Source organism: Phocoena phocoena, chromosome 16, assembly GCF_963924675.1.
Source record: "Phocoena phocoena chromosome 16, mPhoPho1.1, whole genome shotgun sequence".
Taxonomy (NCBI): domain Eukaryota; kingdom Metazoa; phylum Chordata; class Mammalia; order Artiodactyla; family Phocoenidae; genus Phocoena; species Phocoena phocoena.
This window is the reverse complement of record NC_089234.1, coordinates 28048067-28064803: the sequence shown is the minus strand read 5'-3', so window position 1 is coordinate 28064803 and position 16737 is coordinate 28048067. Positions and strand designations below refer to the sequence as shown.

Here is a 16737-nt window from a genome sequence, read left to right as displayed (position 1 = left end):
ATCCTTTTCCTTCTACTGTCCTTAGATAAGCCATACAAAGTTAATACCTATGTTTCCCCAACGCCTTATATTGACCAGTGTATACAAATGATTAAAATTATCTCTGCTAGAAACGTTTATTACAGAAGTAAAGCACTAATTTTCTTTTAATATACAATAACCTTCTAAGTTTAAAAAACGTGGGGTGAAGAGAAGGTAATTTTCCAAGTTGACATGGATTACGGTACAAGCATACCAGCTGAGACCTTCCATTCCATCCTGGCCTAGGCAGATTTCACACTGTGACAGTGACCACTAAGAACAATAGCAGAAATTTAGTATGAAAATCCTAAGGTGGACATTTACTTTTACACAGGGTATATTTCAAACTAGGGTGGGGTGATCATAGCATCCCACTACTAAAGCCAAGCTAGAAGGGAGCAAAAGAAAGGGTGAGGAAACACAACCTAAATTAACCTTTTTGTTCACTCAAATATTTGGTAAGTACCTACTATGGTACATACTATTTAGTGTGTTGTGCTAGTAATGGGTATGCAAATTGAGTAACTTACTGATCCTTGCCCTCCATAGGATAACAGTCAAATAAAAGATATTAAAGAAACATTGAAAGAACTAAAATACAATGCAAAATGCAATAGGTACTGTAATGATGTAAAATATTGTGCCAATTCCAAAGGAGATTACTTGGTGGGAGGAGAGGGATGCTTTATAAAGGACGCACTATTTGAGCTAAACTTTGAAAAGGAAGAATGATTAGAACAAGAAAAGATTAAAGAAGAAAGGTTCTTCTAGGCAGAAAACAACAAGGTAGGCAGAGAGGTAGAAGGGGATGAGCATAATCAGAGAATAAAAATTACCCAGTTCAAATGTACCTAAAATGATGCCCCCTTAGGGCATAACAGGAGCTAAGCCTGGAAGTGCAGGATGAAATGAGACCAAGATAGATTCTGAATACCAATGTTAAGAGTTTGGACTTTGAAAGGGAACTATGGAAGGCTTTCTAAATTGAGAACCTGGCAAGTTCAGAATTGTTAAAACATTCAAAAGATACATGTCACAAAATAATTGGATATGTAAATTGAAGGACATGGAATAATCAGATAGCCAAAGTTTCCGACCTAGGTAACTGGAAGGGTGACAGTGCAAGTAAGAGGCACAGGAAAAGCTGCAGAAGTAATTAACGGAGCAAATGTGCTCAGTTTTTAATGAATTATGTCTTGGATAAGTGGGACCACCAAGTGTAGTTATAAATACTCTGCAGAGAGTTGTATAGTCACAACTAAGGAGATAAATTTGGAAGTTATCCATACTCAGTTTATAGTTAAAGTTATACAACTGGAGAGACTGCCAAAGAAAAGGAAGAAAAGTAATATGGAAGAAGAGAAAGCTAAGGAGAGACTGTTAGTGGCAAAGAATGTTCAGTACTCTTTCCCCATGCTCTACAACAAGCACATGCTCACAGACCCCTTCCAAGTAAAAGTGATGCTATGATTACCATGACAAGGCTAAAAAAAATCTGAGATAAAAACCGAAATTTTTTGAAGGCAACAAAAACTAAAGAGTGTCACCAAGTCCTGCTTGTCTAACACATTAGGGGATGATTTATTCCTTGGCACAGTAGAAGAAAACCAAATCATGATATCAGATATCTCTTCAATGTTAGCCAAGAATGACACCAACATGGCCTCAAGTTCCTATTTAAAAAAGTATGTTGGGCTTCCCTGGTGGCGCAGTGGTTGAGAGTCTGCCTGCCGATGCAGGGGACATGGGTTCGTGCCCTGGTCTGGGGAGATCCCACATGCCGTGGAGCGGCTGGGCCCGTGAGCCATGGCCGCTGAGCCTGCACGTCCGGAGCCTGTGCTCCGCAACGGGAGAGGCCACAACAGTGAGAGGCCCACGTACCACAAAAAAAAAAAAAAAAAAAAAAAAAAAAAACAGTATATCAACATGAGAGTAAAACGTTATATGACTAGTTCTTTCTCATTTCAATTTTAGAAATGCTACCTGCTACAAGCAATCAACAAATATGAAAAGACCATAGATGAGAGTTGTTTTGGGGTATACAGCATAATAGAACCTCTCATTCATATCACTGGATATTTACTGAGAACCTGGTACATGCCCTGCTTTGTACACAATGCCGGCATAGGGACGGTGTGGTGGTAGGGTAGACAACTGTTAATAAAAGTAGTAAAAACAATCCCAGCATTGAAAAGACAATCTGTATAGAGAGGCATGAGTGGAAGATGAGAAACAATTAGAGAATATATAATAGTAAAAATGATTAAATGACAAACTGTGAAGTAGAGACCATTCAGAGAAAAGGAAAGTTGAATACATGCCAGTGTAGGTGAGGAGATACACAGAGATAGATATCAGTCTGGGCAGAAGCATCTGTCAAAGCACAAAAATGCATAATGGACTTGATGGCATAAGGAGCAGTGACAAGCTGGTCCTAAGTGAAGTAAAGGGTAGAGAAATGAAACAAGCACTTGGATGGGGTGGACCTGAATTAAAAAGCCCCCAAAAGCCAAGCAGATCAGTTTAGACTTGACTTGGTAGGCAAGAAAGAACTGTTAAGTTTCTTAGACAGGAGAATAAAAAAGCATTTTCAGAAGATGAGACAGGCAGTTCATGTTGCATGGACTGTAGGATGGAAAGGAAATATAGAGGCATGAAAGCCAGGTAGGAACCTTCCTCACTAAACCAAATCTAGTACGATTAGACCTAAATGAATGAAATGGTACCAATATGAGAAAGGGGAAAACCCAAAAGATGCTACAAAGGAATAATCAACAAGACCATTTCAAAGTAAAACTGAGAACGCTTACTAAAGAAATAAAAATGCATCCACTCTAAGAATATCATCATCTTTTTCATATAAGCATCAGGAAAAGATTATTAAAATATATTTATGCCCATTTTCCAAATAAGTTTGTTAACTTCAATGCAAGTCTTATGAAGTAGACCCCATTCAAACTAACCTTCAAATTCAGAATGTGATCCATTAATACAAAACATCTTGGCTGCTTCAAAGTAAGATCAATAGGTCCTCCTCTCTGCTGAGGATCCCAGTTTAGCATCAACTGTAGCCAGTTTTCCATGGGTTCTACTATTAAACTAGAAAACATACAAAAATGGGATAAAACTCATTACGTTCCAATTTTCTTTTAGTTTTGTAAAAAAAGAAAAGGTAGTTTTACAAGTTGTCCATTTCCTTTGTCATTATTTGCATCATTTCATATCTTACTTTCAAATAATTCATGAAATGACACATGACAAGGCTTTTTTCCATAAAAAACAACCCCAAACCCACATATGCAAGTTACCAGCAACTCCAACAGGTGAATCCAGTTCCATTCCCTAAGGAACCCATTCACCACAGTATCCCAAGAGTGTTCTTAGCACCTAAGCCAATCAGTTGAATGGCAGTTCTTGTTCCCACTAGACCTGTGCTGTCCATATGGTGGCCACTAGTCACAAGTGGCTATCTGCATTTACACTTAAGTTAATTAAAATTAAATAAATTTCAAATTCAGTTCTTCAGTCATACCACCCACCTTTCAAGTATTCAGATACGCATGTGGCCAGCACAGATATAAAAATTTCCATCGTTACAGAAAGTTCCACTGGATAATGCTGTTTGAAACAGACAACTCTACTACTGTTCTTTTAAAACCCTGAAGAAACTGAGGCAAACTTCCTCAACTAAAATATACATACCTACAAAGGCTATTTGGTTGAGGTAAATGGCTACTAAACCGAACTTCTCCTGTCATCTCTTCGCATGCAAATATACACTTTGGATCCTTCTTCTTAATCTTCTCATGCCTATAAAAACAAAAGCTACCTCAGTCGACAACCTGATTCTCACAAACACTAAGAATTTTTGCCTTTTAATTTTATTCCACTATGTGTTAAAAAGCAATTATACCATTTAAAGAAAGGTTGGGGGGGAAGTGGGCAACTGAAAATTTCCATTCCCATTAATCATACCAAAGTTCTCTTCCATTTCTTACCAGGTAAATGGCTGCAGATGATGCAAAAAAGGCCTATACCCAGCAATACACTCAAACACCATGGTCCCAAAGCTCCAATAATCAACAGTGGCTGTGTAAGGCTTATTCTCAAAGAGCTCTGGGGCCTTAAAAAGAAAAAATGCTTTAAACATCAACACTGTAAGAGAAAAGCTACATGAGTTTTGAACTATTATATTCACGACCTTCAGAAATAAGAATGAGAATCCTGTACACTTAAATTCAAAGAAACAATACATGTCTTACCAGATATTGCAATGTTCCCACAAAAGATGTACACAGACTTCCTTGATCAACATCTTTGGCATATCCTAAATCAATTATTTTATGCATAATCTGCAAAATAGTAAGTATTAAATGGTTGAGAAATTTGAAAAGGAAAGGCAATGATGTCCTTATAAGGCTCTGGAGGAGAGGGTGGTGGTGAAGAGCATGGGCTCTGAAATAACACGAACATGTTTCAGGCCTGAGCTCCATCACTTAAATAGCCATGTGATCTTGATGAAGTTACTTAACTTCTCTCAGTTTCCTATGTAATGGTATTACTAACAATCCCTACTTCACAGAATTGCTATTAGGATTCAATGAAATAGTGAAAATAATTTAACAGTGTCTGACGTATGGTAAAAACTACATATAGACTGGCTATTAATTTTTATTTTGGTATATTCAGAATAAGCTTGATTCATTAAAACTGGAAGGCAAAGGCAACTTCCAAACTTGTAAGAAGCATCATACCATTTTAGAGTGGATCAATGTGAATAAACACCTATCTAACTTCAAGAATATCCTGAAGTCTCGGGATACAAAAAGACCCCAAATAGTTGGTGCAAAGCATACACAAAGAGCTTCTAAGAGAAGATGCATCATCAAGGTTTCATCATCTCCAACTGATCATTATCTTCACTACTAAGGCCACACAATCCAATTCAAGGTTTAGATTCTTGGCTTTATGCCTTTATTGGAATGGAATTTGGGCACCGGAAGCAAGAAAACTGCTCAAATTACTTTGATAAAAATATACGTTCCAGGAATCAATTCACAATTTCTGGTTCTTCTCAAGCTGACTCTTTTAGGAATCTGAGAAATCAAGGTTTTGAATTTTAATTAAACATAGAACTTAGGACTTTTGGGGAGGAGAGTTTTGTTTTGTTTTGTTTTTCTTAAATAAGAAACATACTTTAAACATATTTTTTTCTTAAAGCAGACCGAGGATGTGTGTGTTTTTTGGATGTGCTTTGTAAGGATTAACAAATTACTTACTCACTGCCTACTACCTCTGCTAGATACTGTGCTGGAAAAAAGAAATGAACAAGACAGGGGTAGTTCCTTCTCTAATGGAGCTAACTGTATTAGCAGAGGAGACAAACAACTAAACACAAAACCACACTTCAGTGTAGTGAGGGCTGGGATGAAGTACAGAATGCTATGGAGGGCACCAAACCTCAAAGACTAAACTACATCATGGAGACTCTATTCGATTGGCATGAACATTTCTTCAGGTTTTACCTACCTTTCCACCAACATCCTGAAGAACTATGTTTTCAGGTTTTAGATCACGATGTATAATTTTGTTTTCATGCAAATATCGTATCCCAGATCCTAAATAAAGTTTAAAATGTATTTTGAGGTAATAAACAACACTGAATTAAAAACAATTCATCTCACATTTTGTACAGATCTGCTCTGATGCTCGAATTTATATGGACCATCATAACTACATGATTAATGATTTAATAGAAGCTCAGATTTTCTCCACAGAAAATACAGTAACAAATACTGCAGAATTGTAACATGTATTCATTTAACTTATGAAAATTAATATTAAAAAGAAATGGAACAAACGATTGAGAAAATCCATGTATTTATCATTGGAGCCTTTCCTTCCGACCTAGATCACCCTCTTCAACTAGACTTTTGCCTCCATGACCTAAGAAAAGAAGCAAAACCAAAATATACAGAGAAACATAGTCTGGGCTTTTGAACTTCCTCCAAGGGCCTACGTCCTGGTTATTTTAGGAACTTTGCAGGAGTAATTATGATTAAAAAGAGACTTCACCCTAAAAGAACCTGGGCCCATGAGATGAAATGCCCCCTGGTAAATAAAGTTACTATGTTAATCAGGGAGGGAGCAGGAGTACAACTCAATAAGGTCATTTCACACCGTTTTTTTTTCTGGCAATTGGAACATCTATTAGTCAAATGGACACCTAGCCAAACACAAAAAATAAAAAAACAAAATATCCTAATTTTAACTTAGCATCAACGGTAATAGTTAAATTTTTCTAATAATTTCTTACAGATAAAAAATTTCTTATAAAGTTTCTTATAGTTAAAAACCTATGCTTTGTACAGTACATCAACAATTCTCCTAATTCCCAAGTAGTATATGGAATCTTTTATAGACCAAAGGGGCATTAAATTATGATGGCATTTTCATATTGATTACATACCTATATCACTCAGTAAAGAAAGTATCTGGCTTTCTTTAAGTCCACAGCAATTTTCTGGTTTGTTGAGTAGCTAAAGAAAAAAAAAGTCTAAAAATGTATATTGCCAATATTGCTGGGCAGTAATACCGATACATTAATCATTAATCATTATACTCTGAGAGAATACTCAAATAAGAAAATAAGTCATGATTAAGAAAATATAAGGAGGAAAATTACCAAATCCATACCGAGGACATGTAAATTTCATGACAAGGTTTATACAAGTAAAAATAAAGGGAGAAAGTTTTTGAAATCGAAAAAGTTGAAAAATCTCACAGATAAATATGTAAAGATAGCCATATGGTAGGCTTAAAATGAGATCAGAAAGATTTGCAACAGAGAAAACAACTTATTAATAAACACTTTCAACACTGATACTGTGGACTAAAACCATCAATACAGTCCCATCCTGAAAACACCACCACCAATAATAAAAAATGCGTGTTGTAAATCAGAGGTCAGCAAACATTCCCTGCAAAGGGCCAGAAAGTAAGTACTTTAGGCTTTGCAGGCCATATAATCTGTCACAATTACTCAACTCTGCTGCTATAGTAAGAAAGCAGCCACAAAAGCAGAGAACAGGCCATACACTCCTGACTCTTACTCTATTAAGTGGGATTCGAACACTGCTAAAGTTCATGATTTACTATCTCATCATCTCAAAACATCCACACTACCTTCCGGAGATCTCCTCCAGAACAATATTCCATTGCTAGAAGAGGCACATCATTAATCAAAAAATTCAATTCCTCAGGAACATCACAGGCCTTTACAACATTGGCGTGGTTCAACCTAACAAGGGGAAAACATTATAATAAAAAATTTGTTTCCAATGAAAAGGGACTGAGTTTGAAATGGTAGTTAATTGGGGGGCAGTGAGGGGAAGAACGGCTGACATTGTTTATAATATTCTAATCTCTCATTTGTATAATTAAAAATTAATACTTGTTAAAAAGAAAATTTAGATAAAAATACTATCACAATTACTACTATTACATTTTTATATGCCAAATAGTAAGCACTTTACATACATTAACTCATTTACTTATCACAATAATCCTACTATAGGTAGATTTATTAAGAGTTTCATCACACAGGAGAAAACTGAAGCACAAATTGGTTAAGTAACATAAGATCACACAGCGAGTAAGTGGTCAAGTAAGGATTCAAATCTGGCAGTCTGGCTCCAAAGCCTATATCATACTACCTCTCCCATAATCACTTACAGTGTCACCCAGCTGTGATCACTATTAAAATTTTGGCATATTTCCTCCCAGTTTTTAATTTGTGCACAAATACATTTTTTTCAATAAATATCGAATCACATTATATATTATTTCCTAACATCGTTTTTTAAACTTAGCAATATATCATCCCATCATCATCATCATCATCATCATCACCATGCAGTGGATCTCAAAACTGGAATAGATTCCCAGGGCCTAGGGACCTAAAGAAACAGAATTTCCATGTGTAGAGCCTGAGGATTTATATTGTTAACAAGCTTTCCTAGTGATTCTGCCACACAGCCAAGTTTGAGAACCATCATCGTGCATCAAGAACACTTTAGTCAGAAAGTACTTATTTCAAATCCAGACTCTTATTACCTACCAGTTGTATGACTCTATAAGCTTCAACTTCCTGCTTTATAACATAGAGATAATGCCTAAACTCAGGGTTGTTGTGACAACTAGAAGAATTATTTGCAAGCACATATTAGCACACTACCCGTGGAGGTTTTAAAATATGTCCACTTCTCCCTTCAAAAGCTTAATTCTCTTTCCCTTGAGTAGAGGCTGTATTTAGTGACTAATTTCTAACAAATAGAAATTATTTGTAGGACGTCCCTGGCAGCGCAGTGGTTAAGAATCCGCCTGCCAATGCAGGGAACACAGGTTTGATCCCTGGTCCGGGAAGATCCTACATTCCGTAGAGCAACTAAGCCCGTGCACCACAACTACTGAGCCTCCACTCTAGAGCCTGCGAGCCACAACTGCTGGGCCCATGTGCCACAACTACTAAAGCCCGCGCGCCTAGAGCCCGCGCTCTGCAACAAGAGAAGCCACTTCAATGAGAAGCCTGTGCACCACAACCAAGGGTAGCCCCTGCTCGCCGCAACTAGAGAGAGCCCGCACGCAGCAAGAAAGACCCAATGCGGCCAAAAATAAATAATAAAATAAAATAAATACATTTATAAAAAAATTATTTGTAAAGGATGGAGTGTTACTTCTGAGGAAAGATCATAAAGATATGTCAGCTTTCAACTTGCTCTCTCTCTCAGATCATTGACTTCGGAGAAAGCTAGCTGACATGTCATGAAGACATTCAAACTTCCCTATGGACAGGCCCATATGGTGAGGAACCGATGCCTCTAACGAACAGCCACTAAATAAGCTTGGAAGTGGATACTCCAGCCCCATTCAAGCCTCTGGAAGACTGCAGCCCCAGTCAACATTTTGAGATGTTTCAGAAGGGATCTCCTGAGTCAAAACCACCCACCTAAGTCATTCCCAAATTCCTAAACCACAGAAACTGTGAGATGCCAAGTTTGTTGTTTTCAGCCACTAACTTTGAAGATAACTTTTTACAAAGTAATAGATACACTGTTTAACAAAGTAGGTGAGAGTAAAGAAATGAGAGTAGTGATTGTTATTTAACTATAAAGTGTAATAGACGAGCACTGCCCAAGATCTAGAAGAAACAGATTCTGCTCTCAGAAAGCTGAGTCTGATAATACCTAGCTGACTTTTTAAACTAAACCTACTTAAGCATGATGTGATGTTATTATCTGAAATAGAACACATATATTTAATGAGAAAGAGAAAAATATGTTCGTCAAAATATCCTAAGAAGAATGGATTCCTAGCCTCCTTCCCTATGATGACATCTGGATGGGCTGCAAAACTGGGGAAACTTAAGTCATCAAGTACACTTACTTCTTCATGATCTGGATTTCATGGCACCACCGTTCTCTGTTTTTGGTGCTTAGCTCCAAGCGACAAGACTTAATTGCTATTTTGAGATCAAGTTCCTGCCAAAATAGAAAGTCAACAGAAAATTATAAATTAGGTTCTTGTGCAGATTTACTTGCTAAGAAAGAAATGCCAACCTGGGGAAACAAAACTCTTTAGCTTTACTAATTAAACATATTTATCCACAGTTCTCTTGAGCCAATGCTTTTGCCAGGTAAACCATGAGACCATTAAACTAATGCTTTAAAACTGACCTTCAAACACACCAAAGCACACAAGCAAAAAGTCACTGAGGCTGATCCTATAACAGATCTCTTCAGAACACTGTCTCATATATACTGCTAGAATAATACAAAGGCCCTGTCTCCCCAGTAAACTCTTTTTTGAATTTAGTCAAGACAGCTAACAAGGGCCCCAGGCTCCAGCATAACTAGAATGAAGAGAATAACTCAGGGCTCCCAAGCTCAACAGCAAGAAATAGTTTTAATATGACCAAATCTAGGGCTTTCCTGGTGGCGCAGTGGTTAAGAGTCCTCCTGGGGCTTCCCTGGTGGCACAGTGGTTGGGAGTCCGCCTGCTGATGCAGGGGACGTGGGTTCGTGCCCCGGTCCAGGAAGATCCCACATGCCGCAGAGCGGCTAGGCCCGTGAGCCATGGCCACTGAGCCTGCACGTCCGGAGCCTGTGCTCTGCAATGGGAGAGGCCACAACAGTGAGAGGCCCATGTATCGGAGTCCGCCTGCCAATGCAGGGGACGCGGGTTCAAGCCCTGGTCCAGGAAGATCCCACATGCCGCGGAGCAACTAAGTCCGTGCTCCACAACTACTAAGCCTGCACTCTAAAGCCCGCAAGCCACAACTGCCAAGCCCACGTGCCACAACTACTGAAGCCTGCGTGCCTAGAGCCCGTGCTCTGCAACAAGAGAATGAGAAGCCCCCGCACCGCAAGGAAGAGGAGCCCCCGCTCGCCGCAACTAGAGAAAGCCGGCACGCAGCAACAAAGACCCAACACAGCCAAAGATAAAAATAAATTTATTTTTTAAAAAATGACCAAACCTAATACAAAAAAACTCCAAAATTAGTTCCTAATCTTTGCATTCCAAATGACATTAAAAAAATCTTAACAATGATTGTATATTTCCATATCTATAAAATGAACCTAACAGCTCCTGCCTCTATGACTAGTAATTTAGCCAGTTCTAACTGAAATCAAACCCAACCTGATGCACATTACAGGAAGTAGCCAGGCCTCATCACATTCTGGCAACAGTAATAATGCAGCCCAGGAACAGGAAGCAAGACAGCTTGTATGGGATGGTATGAAATGGGGGATAGCTAGAGATAAGACAGCTGATGTATAGAGAGAGAGTAAGGAACTAGGACAGACTAAAATCCAACCTAACCACTGTCCTCCCTCCCTCCAACCTTTCTTTTGTTTTGCGTAGGCACCCGGTTGTTGCTAGGTCCCATGTAAGCTTTTACTACCAGGGAGTCAATCTAACCATGAACAACATTAAGTCCTAAATTATCATATATGAATAAGGCAGGAAGCTATCTATTTCGAAAAGATCCCACCCTATAGGATCCTTCAACTTCTCAGTTTATATTTCACCTACTCTGTGAAGGCCTTCTTCACTCTACCTTTTCACAAAGAACGTTCTGTGGAAAGTTTATGGATGTCCAGCAAAACAAAAAAAAGAAGAGTTCTGTGTTAAAAAAAAAAAAAAAGAAGGTAATATTCGGGAGATGGATGGGTGGTGATGGCTGCACAAAATGTGAAGGTACTTAATGCCACAGAACTGTACACCTAAAAATGGTTAAAATGGCAAATGTTATGTATATTTAACCACAATAAAAAAAAATTGGAAAATACTAAGTTAAATTAATTTCTTTACTATAGGACTTCACAGAGCTTTTAATACGCTAATGTGGGTTATGACTCTCCAAATGAATAAATATTATATGCAGCATTTATACAGTGTATTGATCACTGTGTCCTTTTTTCAAAGCATTTCACAAGGTTAGTTTTTCCAAACACGTTTTGAGATGTGCCACCCTATTCCCTAGGAAGAGTTCTTTGGTTATTTTGCCATGCTTCCACATCACTTTATCAATACCTTCATTATATAGGGTACCAAATTGTACTTAAAGTGTCTACTTTTCCCACTAGGCTTGAAATTTCCTTGAGGGTAGAAAATACTGTTTTTGTTGATTCTGGTACCATCAGCACCCAGCACAGTAATCAGCTAAATAAACCATCTCACATCCTTTTCCCTTTCTCGTTGTGATTTAAGAAGCATAGGTGAAATATTGAGATGTGGCTTCCACCAAAACACAAGGATCTTGAAAGCTGTAAACTCAAAGCTGTAAGTGAAAAAGTAATGATGCTGTTTCCAAGTCTTATGACAGAGTATTTCTTCTCTTCTCACTACAGGCTCAGTTGTCAAACGTCCCAGTTCTGGGGAAGGGTCACTGTGGACATCTGGAAAGTTTCTGAGAGATTTCTAAGATTCTAGAGGAACCCAAATCTCTTCCATTTAAAAAGTGATAAATTCCATAGAGACAGAAAGTAGAATGGTGGTTGCCAGAGGTTGGGGGGAGGAGGAAATGGGGGCAGAGGGGTGTGTTATTATTGTTTAAAGGATACAAAGTTTCAATTTGGGAAGATGAAAATGTTCTGGAAATGGATGGTGATGACTGTTGCACAACAATGTAAATGTACGATGCTACGGAACTGTACACTTAAAAATGGTTAAAATGGTAAATTTTATGTTATATATTATACTTTACCACAATTTTTTTTAAAAATTGATGTATTCATCCATCCCCAGCCAGGGACCAAGCAAAGCAGTCACATAAGCATGCTAGCATGCATGCTTCTTTTTCTTATGACCAGACTGAGGGGCAGGTTTAGAAAAAAAGACCACAGTCAATATTCTGCTGAAGTATTTGGCTCTCTCTCTTTACTCTTTAAGTGCCTTATGTCTGATGGTGAAAATTATTAAATTTACTACTTGTCTGGCTGTCAAAGTACTTAATGCCTTAGTCCTTCACCTTCCTTTCTCCCTGTCTCCGAGATTCCCTCCTATGCTCTATCTAGAAACCTGCTTCACAAAATGTCCTCAGTTATATCAGTGACATTTGTCATTGCAACTGCCACACAAACAAGCCTATTCCTCCCAGGTAGATTCCCATCTACCCTACCTCCCACCCTATATGGTGGGCTCTCTACTCACACCCATATTTCTTAGGACAGCAAATCATGCTTTCTCCTCTTCAACCCACTTCTTAATTCATAGGCCCATGCAAGCATTTTAGTAATACCTTAACTGTTCATCTTGTCCCATCTGTTTTTCCACACAGATTTATCTTTTACAAAATATCTTTGAGAACACCACTTTTACCTTGACATTTCCTTTTTTAATGTCAATTAATGATGATGAAGATGACGACAACAGCAACAACAGAGCAGCAGCAGGAGCTAACATCTGAGGGCTTACCATGGGCCAGGTACTCTATTTAGCTTTAGACATATCATTACCTTATTTAACTCTCAAACAGACCCATGATGTATATACATTATTATAAACATTTCATAAATGACAAAACAAAAGCTATACTGCAGGGATTATTATTCCAGGGTCTATAAACCTAACAGGTCTGTGAACGTCCTTCAAAAGAGCATGGACCCCCTCAAACGGCAATGCATAAAGTTGTGTGGGTGTGCATTTGTCTGGGGAAAGGGTTCATAACTTTTATTGGTGTATCAAAAGACTGGCTCAAACATGATTGTTAGCTGCTGCTACAATGGTTAAACATTTTCAGTTAAATCAAAGCACAATTCCCAAGTTTGATGTTGACTGTCTTCCACCTGCTAGAGCACCTCACCCTCAATCTATCTCCTTCCCTTGTGAAGCCATGATCATTTTTACCAGCTGATCCTCATATTGTTCATTACCTAGAACGCGTCCCCAATTCCGAAGCCTACCCAATGCGTCCAAAAGCTTAACTGTGGACCCACCATGACACCGTCCTTACCTACTCCAAGCACTACAGACATCACAGGCCTCCAGGTACACACATGAACACACATTGCAACAGGCAGGCCCATCTTCTCCCCCACTTATGCTCATAACACGCACCGATGTGCGTCTGCCTTACACACCCTGACCCTGCATTCAGAGGGACACATACGAACCGTCACGCTCAGTAAACACTTTGTCACATTTTGACAGTCATAACAAAAGTTCCCCATAATAGCTCTACCTCACACACACTGACCAGGACCTCTGGTACAACCTCGGACTCACACACCAGGCTCACAAACACAACTTGTGCGCTCTCTCTCTCTTACACACACACAGACACACACATACACGCTCACTGGCCCACAATACTGCCCAAGGTCTCACCACCAATCTCTCACATACTGACAGTCACTGTGTTCCACAGGCGCCCTGACAAACACGCACCGCCGCTCCCTCGCGCGCCCCGCCTCACCCGATGTTGGTACAGGCAAACATTCCCGAAGCCGCCGGTGCCCAGCCGCTCCCGCATCTCCCAGGGCCCGCCCGCGCCCGGCCGCAGCCCCGGGGGCCGCTCCATGGGGCGGGAGGGCTAGAGTCCTCAAGTCCCGCCACTGTTCCGAGGCCGGTTCCGGGCTGCCGAGGCTCGCGGGTCTCTCTTCTCGCGAGGGGATGCGTCACTTCCGGTAACTGCGGCAGGAGAAAAACCCCGCCCCAACTTCTCCCGGGGGCCGCAGGAGCCCAGCCGGGGAAATGGTAGTGGGAGGAGGTGAGCGTTTTCAATCCATTCTAAGTGCCCCGGGAATTTTCGTGGCTGAGAGAACCCATATGCGTTTTTCCAGTCTTCAAAAATATAAGATCCCTCCAAACCCTTCATTCCCTTTAAATCAGTTTCCAAACCAGTCTTTCCCGTATTCGTCTTTTCTAAACGTCACGTCGTCTCCACCCCTGTCTACACTTCACCTTTCTTCAGACCTCTGCCATCTATCCTCCAGCTTCACCACCCGCTGAGGTGGCACTGGCAAAGGCCACCAAGGATTTGAATATTGCGAAATCCGTAGAACTAGAAAGAATTCTGCACTAACAGGCCCACTGATGCATTAGGCTTCATAGTTTTTTTTCTTCTCTTAAATGATTAATCATCTTCCATTGACAGGTCAGCTCTTCTTTTGCTTGACTTCCTATACACCTGTTCCAGGATCTCCCCTATAACCCCAAACAACTCAAGGATGTGACGCTGTTCCGGAGTAAAGAATGCTCCTCCTGACTTCGGGAGCTTTTCCCTAAACGCCCTCACTGAGCTTGCTGTCAGGCATACCCCCAGTTGTGGGTTTGCCAGCTCGGTAGTTCCTCATTGTGGGGATTGTTTCCCATGAGCAATGCAGGGCTGCAGGGGCAAGCTTCCGAATGCTATTGGTGCAACAAGAAGTGTTTGAGTGGCAGATTGCCTTAGAATAGGGGAACCAGCTCCCCGTTTTCACTTTGAGTTGGTTGTGTGCTTCACGGAACTTGGGGATCTCATCAATCACTCCAAGGTATAACATCAGCATGGAATTAAATTCTCTAAAGAAATGTGTCAGCTGTGCTAAGTGTGGTCATTTGAACCTCACTTGAAATCATGTGCACTTGAACCATCATTTGCGCAGCCCGGCCTGTGAGCTACATAGAATTCCAGCTAACACTTTGTGACACATGACTGTGCCACAACAGATGCAGCATGTTGAGACTTCTCAAGGTGGATACAGCATGCACCCCACAGCAGTGCTACTGGCTGCTTTGAAAGCACTGAATAGGCTTTGGCAGAGCAAATGTCTGTTGTCACCAGAATCCCTGAATATTGCAATGAGAATGTTGAACACTGTATGATACAAAACGAGTCGTGTTGTAGTTGTTCATCAGTAACCTGTGTGTGGAATCAGAGATTCTGGTTTCCCATATGTGCTTGCTAGCCATGGAGCTGGAGCATCAGACTTGGAAGTGGCAAATGGTACCTCCAAAAACATGTCCCTTAGAGCTGGGCAGACTGCACAGATGATTGTGGCAGCTTGTTCTAATAGTATGAAGCCCTCACTTGCTAGGTGTATAGCATCTAGCTCTGGAGTGTATCTGATTTCCACAGGTGGGGCCAAAATCCCATAATTCTCACTTGGAAGAGCTGCGAAGGGATGCTGAGGACCTGAAGACCCTGAAGCGGCCATTTTCGCAGGAACTGGGTTGTTTCCCATAGTTCACTTTTTGAGGTTTTTCTGAATTAAAAAAAAATCCTGGCAGGTTAACTTCAGGCTCCGTAATCTTCAAGTTTGCCAGTTTGTTTTCTTCGTGAAAAAAATGGAGGTAATAATACCTACCTCGTAGATATTTTGTGAGGATTAAGTAAAACAGTGTCTGGGCCATAAATGCCCAGTAAATAGAAGCAATTATTTTTCTTTTGGCTTCCAAGATCTGGCATTCTCCTGTGATCACTCTCTGTCTCTCTCTCTCTGCTCTTTCTCCATGTACTTATTGGATCACTCTATTTCCGAGCACTCCTTAAATATTGACATTTCTCAGGTAGTCATCTTCAGCTTAGGACTGTATTCACCCTACTTCCATCCATTCTCATAATTTCACCTATCCTATACCCTGATGAGCCCCAAAACCCTATCACCAAACCAGATCTCCATGAATTTGTAACTATCAAACAGCAACTAAAACTCAGTATCTAAAGGAGAACTCGTCTTCTTTATAAAAATCTGCCCCTCCTCTTCCCAATTAGACTGTAAATTCTGGACAACAGGGATCACACTGGGACACGGCTATACTCCTGGAGCCTGAAAAACACCTGGCACATTGGAGTTAAGTATTTGCTGAAGGACTGAATGAGCTCTTCTATATCAGTAAGATGACTGCTATAAGAGAAAAATGGCAAAGGCCTTCATCCTGGGTTGTTCAGTGAGAAGCCACCTGTGAGATCCTGGGATAACACCTGGGCCTAAAGCCCTGGCCCCTCCTACTATACACACACACTACTTCATTTCAATGGTTATAGGTAACATGAACACAAGACACTTCCCAACCATGAAAAAGCATTTGGATTTTATATGATAGTTTAAATATTTTTGAAAATGTTGATAAAAACAAGCTGTACTTGGAGTTTGATGACGGACATGCTTTTAACATAAGATCTTCATCCTAGAATGTGACTTTTTCTAAAAAATATTCAATCTTAGGCCT

The 16737-nt window shown here is 40.0% G+C and overlaps 1 protein-coding gene across 2 annotated transcripts in view; it reads right to left on the bottom strand.

The window, feature by feature from the left end:
• Window positions 1–14104, bottom strand: part of CHUK (component of inhibitor of nuclear factor kappa B kinase complex) — a 33304-nt gene extending 19200 nt beyond the window's left edge. For both annotated transcript variants that reach the window (XM_065894914.1, XM_065894915.1), the window contains exons 1-9: window positions 14000–14104; window positions 9466–9560; window positions 7207–7321; window positions 6491–6560; window positions 5551–5639; window positions 4284–4373; window positions 4020–4144; window positions 3724–3831; window positions 2985–3120 (exon numbers count right to left, since the gene is read on the bottom strand). In XM_065894914.1, coding sequence (XP_065750986.1) covers window positions 2985–3120; window positions 3724–3831; window positions 4020–4144; window positions 4284–4373; window positions 5551–5639; window positions 6491–6560; window positions 7207–7321; window positions 9466–9560; window positions 14000–14104 — 933 coding nt within the window. The remainder of the gene's footprint in view (window positions 1–2984; window positions 3121–3723; window positions 3832–4019; window positions 4145–4283; window positions 4374–5550; window positions 5640–6490; window positions 6561–7206; window positions 7322–9465; window positions 9561–13999) is intronic.
• Between the last annotated feature and the right edge of the window lie 2633 nt (window positions 14105–16737).